The 13,103-nt window shown below is 26.2% G+C and overlaps 1 protein-coding gene across 2 annotated transcripts in view; it reads left to right on the forward strand.

Moving 5' to 3' along the window:
• LOC101238793 (chromodomain-helicase-DNA-binding protein 1-like) overlaps positions 1-13,103 on the forward strand; it is a 96,683-nt gene that overhangs the window by 30,528 nt on the left and 53,052 nt on the right. For both annotated transcript variants that reach the window (XM_065807397.1, XM_065807398.1), the window contains 9 exons: positions 6,161-6,192; positions 6,944-7,025; positions 7,179-7,238; positions 9,329-9,419; positions 9,747-9,817; positions 10,494-10,593; positions 10,687-10,779; positions 10,913-10,963; positions 11,483-11,528. In XM_065807397.1, coding sequence (XP_065663469.1) covers positions 6,161-6,192; positions 6,944-7,025; positions 7,179-7,238; positions 9,329-9,419; positions 9,747-9,817; positions 10,494-10,593; positions 10,687-10,779; positions 10,913-10,963; positions 11,483-11,528 — 626 coding nt within the window. The remainder of the gene's footprint in view (positions 1-6,160; positions 6,193-6,943; positions 7,026-7,178; positions 7,239-9,328; positions 9,420-9,746; positions 9,818-10,493; positions 10,594-10,686; positions 10,780-10,912; positions 10,964-11,482; positions 11,529-13,103) is intronic.

Below are 13,103 nucleotides of genomic sequence, written 5' to 3' on the forward strand. Positions count from 1 at the left end.
CATGTATTTGTGGCCTATACATGTCTGGCAGAAATTTTATGTACACTATAAATTTATTTAATAACACCTGCCCGCTGAATGTGCCCTATATTATATTGAAACTTTATAATGAAACATCATATTACAAGAACCATAATAAAGTTCTCATTAAAAATTTTTTCAGTGTTTTGTTTCTTCTTCTATAAAACCCAGGTAGCTAAAACTTATATGACATGTGATGCAGGTATTTCTTCTATTTTTATGACCATTAATAATTAGTTACATTATTGCATTTTAATAGAAATTTAATGCATGGCAAAAATTATTTTGAAATATATTTAACTTTTTGGAAACATTAGCGGGCTATCCTACTAAAAAAAGGGAGAGAGTTTTCTAAAATTGTCCATAGATGGTGTAAATATACTGAAAAGCGTGTGAAATCGCAGTGGACTTTAAATAACCATGGGTTCCAACGAAATTAATCACAAAACAATTAAAATTTTGTCAAAATGTACAGTGACTAGATCAAAACCGGCTCTTTTTTGAAAAAAATGCCCTTTAATTAAATATTTCTATTCAATGATAATCACAATTACTGATATTCACATAGAAAACCATTCATTAGTGACTAAACATGAGATGTATATGTTTTTTTGTTTTTTTTTATTTGCACAAAAAAAAAGGTGTATCCTGTAAAATTTGCTTCAGTGCAAAGGGCCGGTTTTGAAGTTGATGGTCTCATATATATAATTGTTACCTTTTCTAAACTTCTACTGGGTTTCAACGCAGGGGTATAACTGAATTGGTGTTACCAGCATCATTTTATCTAATAATTTGAGAACTTTACCACAGTTGGGTTCATCCAACCCGCACCATTATAACCATGCCACATTACAGTATTTTTGTCCAAAAAAGTTTTCAGGCCCTCATTAACTAAAAGAATGTCAACAATTTTTGTCACAACATGTGAAGTTCCGGAGGAGGGATGGTATCAAGAATAAATTTTCTAGGATCTTCCTCAAGCAAACATAGGTTAATAATATTATTGAGTGATTGCATAGTCTTATAAGGATATCCTGCATCTTGGTACAGATAGTAATCTGAACTTAAGGAGGCAAAAGTTCTCAAGTCACCTGATGAGCTTATTGTACCAGTACAGTAACAACAAGCATGTTTTCCACCATGACTCTATAATAAATTATTTTATTATTCTGAGATTTAATGTTTTAATAGTCTCTTACTGATATGCCAAGACGTACGTTTATCACCTTTTTCACTTCTGAGTCTTTCTTGTTTCTATTTTGCTCCTCTAACTTTGTTTCATCAAATATATTCATCATAATCTGAAAATTAATCACAATTGAATAATAATTCTAATTTTATTTCTTTAATTTGAGTAATATAAAGTAGGTTAAGTTACTAAACCTTCAGTGAACCCTGTCCTCCATCAATTTCAACTCTAACAATGGCTTTCATAGGATCTAATCCATGTAGAGAGCAGATTTCTTAAACAAGTCTGGTGAGATCTTCAATGTATACAACATCTTTCAACACTGAGTTTTTAAGTACATCTTCCTTTCCATTTAAAAAAACAATTTTTTTATAACTGTAAACCTTATCTAGAGCATGAGACCGCTTCATAACCGTAGCAATTGAATACTTTTCAACACCTAATTGTGAAATACCATACTGTAAACAATGTGATATATTAAATATTAGAGATTTAAAAAAAAAAAAGTTAATTTACTGCCGTTTAAATTATATTATAAAATACTAAGACACCCACGACCAAGATCTTTTTGTAAATCTCTAAGAATATCACAAACAACATTTTCAGGCAGATCATGATTTTTCTTGATATCAAATATTGCATCAGTAAAGACTACTTTATTTTTTTGGAGCTTTGGTTTTAGTACTACAGGTAGGAGTGATCCTCCTAAAATTAGAATAAAATATTGCAAAAAGTCATTTTAAATAAATAAGAAAATAAATAAAAATGTACCAGTGGATAATTGTAAGGAATTTTCATTCTTAACTAGAAACTTTAAAACAGTTGAGGTTATTTGCTCTGACATCTTTTCATCCTTGGAAAGAATAAGATTCTTAGCATTTTGAACAGCTGATGTTCTTGTGCATGGGTGCCTAATGCCCTTTCCAACCATTTGAAAACAATCTGTGCAGAATGAGTTTATTCTTTCATTTGATTCAATGATATAATCTCTCAAGTTAAAAATCTTGTGGCTGCGCTTGCCTGATACCATACAACAAATTGGACATAAGTTGATCCTCAGTTGGAGCAATCCTTCCTACCTTTATAAGTAACTCTCTTCCACTTTTCCAAACCTCTTCTATCATTTTTACAGGCTTTCCTTGCTGTGAACAAGATTGTTTGTATTTTCAGTGAAATATTTTAGAAAAAATTTAATAAATATAATAAAATATTTATAAAATATAATAACCTTTTTGGCATAGAGAGCATTTTTGCAACAGCAACAAAGCCCAGTGAGAAATGCATTTATATCAAAACTGAATCCTTCGTGTACATAGTCTTGAACTAGTGTCACCAATTATAGCATACTGCGAAGAGAATAGATGGCTAGATGGTAAGTAGATAGGCTAGATGATAAGACTTTTGTATTCTGCCTGCTCCGGTCATATCTTAACTCAAAATATTTTGTAAATAACTTATTATGAAAATGACGAAATAAATTAAAAAAAAAGAGTAGTTGTCTGTTTTGTTACAGCAACAAAAATAAACTGAATCTCTGGACTTATTATGATTTTTTTTCCTTAAAAGATGAGCCATTTGATATGTAATATGTAGTTATTTAAAATAAATGTTTATTAATTAAAAATGTTATAAAAAGTAGTTATAACCTTTACAAAATAAAATAAAAAAAGTTGTAAAATTTTTTAAAATATTTCTGAACAAGTCATCAACCGCTTTAAGAGCTTTATTAGTGAAACTATTTAAGGTATTATTATATATTAAGTTAACCACATTTTGAAGACAAAAAAAATGAAATGCCACGTGGCTTCCTATGATTTTTGTAATAAAAGTAAGCTTAAATAATAGAATTAATATTGTTTTTGAAAAGCTAATTTCTGGATTTCAGAAAATATTAATTTTGGGCTAAGAAGGAATGCTTTTGATTTTATTTTCAACACATTCCAGCTCAAATTTTGTTGCACATATTTGGTGCTTAACTTTTAATCTTTCTAAAGACTAAAATATAATTATTTTGTTGTAGAAATAAAATACTTTCAGCTGTACCTTCATGGTATGGCTAAATATTTGTCGAGGAAACACATGAGATAAATTAAGGAGGGGGGGCGGTATTTTGCATAAGCGAAAAGTTTATAAAAAACAATATAAAAATATACTTTTTTGTATTTAATCACCTAGCTCTACGAATATTGAGCAAGTGTAAGTCGTTATAAGAGAGAAAACTATTCCGTTTTAATGTATCATGTGTTTTTTCTTTTGCAAACAGATCATTTTTTAACTTTGTTATATATAATATAATGTTATATACAATATATTGTTATATATAATATAATGTTATATACAATATATTGTTATATATAATATAATGTTATATACAATATATTGTTATATATAATATAATGTTATATACAATATATTGTTATATATAATATAATGTTATATACAATATATTGTTATATATAATATAATGTTATATACAATATATTGTTATATATAATATAATGTTATATACAATATATTGTTATATATAATATAATGTTATATACAATATATTGTTATATATAATATAATGTTATATACAATATATTGTTATATATAATATAATGTTATATACAATATATTGTTATATATAATATAATGTTATATACAATATATTGTTATATATAATATAATGTTATATACAATATATTGTTATATATAATATAATGTTATATACAATATATTGTTATATATAATATAATGTTATATACAATATATTGTTATATATAATATAATGTTATATACAATATATTGTTATATATAATATAATGTTATATACAATATATTGTTATATATAATATAATGTTATATACAATATATTGTTATATATAATATAATGTTATATACAATATATTGTTATATATAATATAATGTTATATACAATATATTGTTATATATAATATAATGTTATATACAATATATTGTTATATATAATATAATGTTATATACAATATATTGTTATATATAATATAATGTTATGACCAATGACCAAAAAATTGCTCTTTTATTGCTTTCATTATGTTCTGCATTATTTATACTCTGCATTATACTCTGTTTTATACTCTGCATTATACTCTGTTTTATACTCTGCAAAGATCAGAATGATCTTTAAAAAAATGATAAAATGATCAGAAACAAAATCAAATTTAGATGATATATGTTAGCAAGCATATCTGGTATAATTATCATTATAAATATCTGGTACAATTTTGAAAGTAAATATTTCACTTTTTTATGCAAGCCATCTTTGATTACTTTTCTACAGATTAAATTGTAAGAATCTATAAATATGAGAAGAAGAATTAAGGTTAATCATCATAAACCAAAATCAACTTCAGATGGTTTATGGTAGCAAGTATATCTCAGGTATAAATATCTGGTACAATTGTGACAGTAAATATATTACTTTCTATGTTCAAGGAATCTTCAATTGCTTTGAGCAACAGGATGAAAGAAACAGACCTGCATATGGCCTATCAGTTGTTTGATGCAAACTCTTCAATAAATATTTATTTTGATATTAATATAATAAATATTTACTTTTAAAATTCTTTTTTAATATGAAGTTTTTCCATGAAAAGTGAAGTGTGTACACGAAATAAATGTGAAAGTAGAAAAACAACTCAAAAAAAATACTCCTCATTTTTTATTTCGAACCAAGTAATAATTTTAATACAATAATATAAGAAGACCAAACATCAAAAAAAAAAATTAATTATTCCTGTGGGAATCTAATAAAATTTTGAGCTTTTGCTTTAGTGGTACCCATAAGCTTGTGCACAGAATAAGAATCAAAACTATTTAATGCTTTTTTAAATGATATTTTAATATCTTTAATGTTTCTGCAAAGCTTTTTTGTTTTTTCCATTTGTCTTTTAATAGCCCAGTACTTTTCAATAACACTTAATTCTTGGCAGTTTAAAGGATTTTCTGTTTTAGGCACAAATTTCACATTATTCTTTTTACCCTTCCATAGCTAGTTTACGATAATGAATTGAAGCTTAATCAGGCCAGAACAGGGCCTGTGTTCTGGCCTGATTTAGCTTCAGTTAACATATATTTGACTAGAAAGTGTGGACTGAGAAATATAAGGTGCTGATTTTTTGCCACAACTGCAAATAGCTTGCCAAATCTAAGCTTTTTTATCAAACTTATCATGTTTGGTGTATTTAAATTTCTTATCTGCTTTTCCTCTATATTTGGCAATATAATAAACAGCACCAGGAATTTGTTGATGATTGTACTTGATATAAGTTTCATTGTCAATAATACAGAAATTTTTAGAAATAAAATTGTCATACAACTTTCTGCCGCGGTTTCTTGCACATTTTTGTTGAGTTTCAGAATGGTTAGGCACTTTTTGTGCTTTAAAAGGATGAAAACCATGTTTGTTTCTAACTTTTGCAAAAAAACTATTTGAAAATCCATATATTTTTGCGCGTTCTCTTAGTGAAAGGCTTGGGTTATTCTTAAAACTGTTAACCAGTTTTCTAACTAGTTTTATGTCTTTAAAACCTTCCTTTCTTCCACAACCAGATTTGCGTTTGATTGATTTTGTTTAAGAAAAACGTTGAATAACATGACTAACAGTGTATGGATGTATTTGCAACGATTTTGCTATCGAATTGTAGCTACTATTAGGATTTTGTAAATATTTGTGCATAATTTTTTCTCTTACGTCTTCTTTTGTCATTTTTAAAACTAATTTCAAGTTAAATCCAAAAACTAACATATTTTTTTGAAACCACATAATGTTGTAAACAAAATACGAAATAATTAAAAAGAATTTAATACAACCACTGAAAAAAATGACATGTTTATTCTTTCACATTTCGTGTACACACTTTAAGCTAATAATGATTCTTGTATGTATTTCCTTTTTAAAAAAATTATAGTTTTTTATTTTACTTGTAGGTTTATTTGAAAGACATCTTTTTTTTAAACAAGTAAGAAATATAAATTAATGTCTTTATTAAAATCATGTAACCTTAGTTGTATACTTTATACCTTGGTAATAATTATGTTATGTCATAAATAAAATTATTTTTTTGCAACAATTGTTTTTATCAGGGATGCGGAGTCCCAAAAAGGAGTTCGGATTTGAAAATCACAAAAAGGTTACTACTTCCTAGTTTTTTGTATCCAAGAGCTCTAAAAATATAAAAAAGCTTATGCACTACTAATAGGAAAAATTAGAACTTGTAGGTTAGAGGAACAATCAATTTTTCAACCCTGAGTCCTTATGTATAATGGCAGAACGGACTCTGGGCTTAAAAGCAATAAGTTCCAAGTCATGACTTTTTTTATTATAACAGATTATAAGTTAACCAACATGTTTAGAGTTTCTGGACACCAGAGCCCAGAAAAAAATAGAGATAAAGCTGGAGTGTCTTTGGGACTCCGCATCCCTGGTTTTTATTATTAAAATTATGAGACATAATTATGTGACATAACACAGAACTGTTCAAATCTTTAATACACTGAAGAAAAAGTTTAAAAGTTTTATTTTCATTATATTTAATATTAGTATTTTTTTATAATTATGTATTTTTGTGTATTATTTATTTTTAGCATTTATTTTTTGTGTTTTTAAAATATTTTTAGTTTTTATTATTATGTATATATACTATTATTTCTTTTAATTATTATTATTTGTTAGTTGTTAATAATACTTAACTTTGTCGGAATTAATTTAAGATTTTGTTGGAAAATATTGATAGTTGATGAAGCTCATAGGCTGAAAAATCACACATCACTGCTCTATAAAGAGTTATCTATGGTTAAGTTGTTTATTATCATATTTATATAATGGTGGCATAACAATATTTTAACAATTTTTTATCTAAATTTTTTTTTATCTTTTTGTTTTTACTAATTACAAACAAAAATATGAAGTAAAATCAGTAACAATGTTTTATTTATGTTAATTTAGATGGATATTGGTTTCAAATTACTGCTCACTGGCACACCAGTTCAGAATAATCTGCAAGAGGTAAAATTTTGTTTTTCAATGTTGTTTTAAATGTTTTATTGTTCTTTTTATTTTTCTCTTTTTTTTTCTAAAAGAAAGCTAATTATAATTAGCTAAATGATAAATTTTAGTTAAATAAATATAATTATATATAATAGATAATTTATATAATAATAATAAGATAATTTATATAATAGATAATAATATAATAATATTTAATATAATATATAACATAATATATGTATATATAATAGATAATTTTTTTATAAATTATATAAATATAATAATATATACAGTGCTGGCAAAAAGTCTTGCAACAAGGCACAATTTTACACAAATCAATGTTTGCAATGAGTACACAAATGCAAAAAGTCTTGCAACATCATAATTACTTTTCATAATTACTTCCAAAAATAATAATACTTCCAAAAATATTATATTTTCACCAAAAACAAGTTCAATTATTTTTATTACAATTAGTCATTTTAAACAGATGTACTATTAACATTTGGTAGGATATCCTTTTTAACACAGCACTAATTTGTTTGGGCATGGATTTGGCAAGATTTTCCCATAGTCCTGATGTAATTTCTGTACACCATACATGACGAATAGCATTTTTTAAACCATTTAATGAATTGCAGTTCTTAGCAGATACACGCTTCTTGATTAACATCCAAAGATTTTTAATTGGGTTGAGATCTGGAGAATTTCCAGGCCAATCAAGCAACTGTATGTTTTTTGATCCAAGCTACTGCTTCACATACTTTGCAGTGTGGCATGGTGCTGAATCATGTTGGAAAATTGTGCACTTATGAATAATCATGAAATTGATTAGAGATTCATCCAAAACGTTGAGGTACTTTTTTGCATTCATAATTTCTCCTTTGGGCAAAAAGTATAAATCTCCGAGGCCATGAGCAGAAAAACAACCCCACACCATTACAGAAGGTGAATGCTTCACAGTTTTGCATGTGTATTTAGGATTGATAGGATTAGAACTAGTAAGTCGACGAACAAATAGCTTGACATCAGAGAATTGACGAAACATGGACTCATCACTGAATATCACCTGTGTCCACTGCTCTTCTGTCCAATCTTGATGCTTCTTGCAGAACTCAATGCGCTTTTTTCTTATCTTTTCAGTTACTAATAGCTTCTTAATTGGCCTTCGTGCAGGTAAGTTTAATTCCGCAGAAAGTCTGTAACAGATGAAGTGTTGGCATGCTGTTCTGTAGGTCACCAGAGGTTATTGAAGGATTCATCTTGACCATTGTTACCATTCTGAGGTCAGTACGCTGTGAAGTGACTCTAGGACGTCCAGGCCTCTTTTTAGGAGACAGGGCGTTCAACCATGTAAATTGTTGCAATGTCTGCATGAGACATATCACTTTTAGCAAGACGTTGAATGCATGCTTTTTCTTCTTTACTAAGCTGCCAAATCTTAGCCATGATTTTCACTGAATTAACTGTTTAAGCTACAAAATTGTCTTTAAATATATTTATACCTAAAGATAAAAATACAAGAGAAAATAACACTGAGCCTACTGACGTGGAAACATTGATTTTTGTAAAATTGTGCCTTGTTGCAAGACTTTTTGCCAGCACTGTAATAGATAATTTATATAATAATAATAAGATAATTTATATAATAGATAATAATATGTAATATAATATATAACATAATATATGTATATATAATAGATAATTTTTTTATACATTATATAACTAAGGTTTATCATCTTTTAAACTAAAATTTTTAACTAAAGTTTATCATCTTTTATTAAGTTGATGTTTATGGGAGGATTGATGTTTATGAGATGATTGATGTAAGTAGGAGGGTGTATAAATGGAGGGTGTATAATGTATAAATGGACAGTGTGTGAGTTTAATTTTTGTCTAAATCTTTCATCAGCTGCCATTTAAGTCCTTTCTAATATTCAAACCACATTGATAAAATATCACAGTGAAAAATGTTTTCTTGGAGTATTAAAATTTCTGTTTATTTTTAATGCTAAATAAATATTATTTATTATGTTGTTGCTAATAAATATTTGTTTCATAAACATAATTTGGTGAAGAAATTAATTGTTTACCATAAATACTTTTAGATTTACAGTTTGTTGTCATTCGTTGCCCCAACTGTGTTTATGCTTGATAACATTGATGAATTTGTCAGCTACTTTTCATTACTAGTAGAAGGTTTGAAATATGTTTAATAAAAGGTTTGAAATATGTTTAATAGTTTATTAGGAGTTTATTTTTTTAAGTTAAAATTAAAAAAACTTTATTCTCAAATTTCTCAATAAATTTTAACCTAAATAAATCTGTAAAATTTTGGAAATCATTTTGTTGATCATGCTTATAAATATTATGATTTATTTGAAAGTGCATTGAAATTGCATTTACATTCTTTAATTCAGAAAATGGCTGATATCAAATAATAATATATAAATAATAGCTCTTTGCATTTTTTAGTGTTTTTAAAGATTTCTTTTTTGTTATCACATAAAAAATACCTTTGTTTAGACAAGTCACATAAAAGACAAGAACTTCATGAGTTGTTGAAACCATTTTTGCTACGTAGGACAAAAAATGAGGTTTGGATATTGTTTAAAATTTTGAGTCTTATAGTATCATATCATATAGGAGGGAAGTTATATGATACTTAGTACCTCCCCTATATGATATTTAGTAAGTATAGGAGGTACTTAGTAAGTATCTCCTATGTTATATGATACTTAGTAAGTATTATATAGGGGAGAAGTTGAAAATATTATTTAATATTGTGAATTAAATTATGTAATATTTCAACAATGTTAACTGTTTTTACAATAGTATAACATTTTGACATTTAAAACTTTTAATATATATATTTATATATTTGATTTAAAGTGTTATAGTTTTGAGTTTTCAAAATGCAGTTTCAAAAACAATTGATAGAAGACAAAAATTATTATTAATTACTTTTTATTTTGCACTTCTTTGTATCTTTTTAATTTTTATTTAATAATTATTATTAACTTAATAATAACTAATAGCTTTCTACTTTTTTCAAAATAAAAAAGCAAGCTCACCAACACAATTAGTCACATTTTTCATACCGGTTTTAAGATATTGTTTAGAAAACATTTATAGAGACATAAAATATAAATGAATAAAAACATATGCAGTAATCATTTAAAACTTATGATTTTTTCTGTGTGCTTTTGAAGGGCTATTAATTTTATAACAATTGCATATTGTTTACAAGTTTGTTATGGTCTGTAATTTCAGGTTTTGCAAAATCTCCCAAAGAAGTCAGAAGTAATTTTATATTGTGGGATTTCGCAGACCCAGAAAAATCTTTATAAAGCTATTTTAACAAAGGATTTAGGTACTTGTTTCTTTTATTGTCATACAACTTCAATATTATGTAGATTTTGAAGACAGTTTATTATTTAGTATTGATCTGTTTTTTTAATTTTAGGAGCTTTTGATAGAGAGGGCGGTCAGAAAACAAGACTATTAAACATTTTAATGCAGCTTCGAAAATGCTGCAACCATCCTTATATATTTCCCGGTTGGTATTATTTTTACAACAATATTTTTATAATAATTATAATTTAGATCTAAAAGTTTTTTTTATTAGTAAAACAAATTTGGTTGTTGTTAATTTTTTTTTGTTTCATACTTGTTACATTTCATATATTGAGGTATTGAATCAGAACCATTTCAACTTGGAGATCATCTTGTTGAATCAAGTGGTAACTCTTTTTTTCTCTTCTTAACAACATGTAAGAAAATTGTTTAAAAGTCTTTTTTTTTTATGTGTTTACTAAAAAGCAACCACAAATCTATTCAATGATAAATAAATTAAAATTATCAATGGTAATTGATATACTATTATAATAGATTTTTAGAGGTATTTAGATATAGATGAATATATAAATATTTAGTTCAAGAGTGTTGGATAAATATAGTCATTAAAGTTTAACAATCAATTGAAACAATCTAAAGTCAAGTCAAAAAAATTGCCAATTGATTTAAAGTTTTGCATACAAATTTACTTATTCGATAACTTTAATGCGGGGCAAATATGGGGTACATTTAGGCAATTTTAAAAATTATACAAAGTGTGTTAATTTAAAGCCAGTTTCAAAGTTGATTATTTTTGTTTCATAACTGATTGTATAGCCTGGTGATTTTGGGCAGATTATTTTTTCTACTATGTTATTATTTGCAGAAGGCTCATGTTTGTATGTTTTTATTATTTTTTACATTAGGAAAGCTATATCTCTTGGACAAACTGCTAGCATTTTTAAAACAAAGGTAAGATGTGGGTATGCTTGTGTGTGTATGTGTGTAGTATTTCCAAAAAACCGCATTTGTAAAAAACTGTGGTTTTGGTTTTAATTAAAAAAAAACTGTGGTTTTTGGTTTTTCTTGTTAAATAATAAAGCTTATGTAAGTTTATCTTGCATTGTTTATTAAAAAAATTATTTAAACATTATTTTAATTGAAGTTTAAAAAATTAATTAAATTGTTTTGAAAATTATTTAAACAAAGTGTTCTAACATTATGTTTATATTTTGAAAAAAGCTTATAATGGCTTATTTTTATTGTAAACAAATTTTAAGAAAACTAAAGATTTTAACGATTCATTAGATAATCGTGATCTGATTTTTGTATAGATACTAGTGCAGCTCAAAAAATGCGCTCGTTCAAATGATCCTTATTATTTTGCATTAAACATTCGGCTAGACAGGAACCCTAAATCCTAATTAAGGTTGACACCAATAAACTTTCTGTGCCTCAAAAATGTGTATTCATCATCTGCATTAAGCTGAATTTATGTTGCATTGGAATTTTTTCGATAATTTCTTGTTTCATCCTTTTTATCAGAAAAATCTTGATGGGTTATGATGAAAAAATCTTGTTGGATTAAGTTTATCAAAGTTGTTGGATTAAGTTTATCACAGTTGTTGAATTAAGTTTATCACAGTTGTTGTATTAAGTTTATCACAGTTGTTGGATTAAGATTATCACAGTTGTTGGATATTTAGGAAGATGATTTCTTATTTGTTGAATCGATGAGCGAATAAATTTGTTGTTAGTTATCGTATTAATCAAAACATCATCTGTAGCTAGATCAGCTACAATTTCTTTAAGGCTCGTTTTTTCCTAATAACTGTCCATGGTTTTATTTATTTTTTCCAGTGGTGGATTTGGCTGGTGGTGGTGGTGGTTGTGATGGCTTCATTCTCCAGTCAAAATACTATTGATAGTAATTCTATGACAAAAAATATGATTCCACAAAGTAGTTGTGGATCCAATGGAGCATGTTACAACAGAATGGCATCTATTATAGATGCCTTCAACAACTCTTAAATTTGTGATTTTATGCCTGGTAACAAATTTCCAAACTGATGACATGGTTTATCTGAAAGATAAATATATTTTCAAAAAATTAAATAATTGATAGAAGCATTATCATGTATTATTTTAATTACATACCTATACATTAATACTTTATTAAACCATAATATATGCTAAAAATATGTATGTTTTTTTAAGGAATAAAAACCTTTAATATAAAGAATTGGCCATCCTATTTGAGTATTCAAATACTTTATATTAGAATATATTTGCGTGTTTTATTGGATATTCAAACTTTTTTTTTTGAATATATGAACAATTTTGATAATGAAAAGACATGTTAAGATTTCCAGCAAAATACAATCTAAATAATAAAATAAAAATTTAATTACTTACAAATTTGATTTTTTATACCTTTTTATAATAAATAAACGTACAAAAGACATACAAAAAAAAATTGCCAAAACGATTTTTTGAAAACCAACAGTTTTCATTTATATCAGACAAATAACCATGGTTTTAACTGTG

This window comes from Hydra vulgaris, chromosome 10 (genome assembly GCF_038396675.1).
Source record: "Hydra vulgaris chromosome 10, alternate assembly HydraT2T_AEP".
NCBI classification, from domain to species: domain Eukaryota; kingdom Metazoa; phylum Cnidaria; class Hydrozoa; order Anthoathecata; family Hydridae; genus Hydra; species Hydra vulgaris.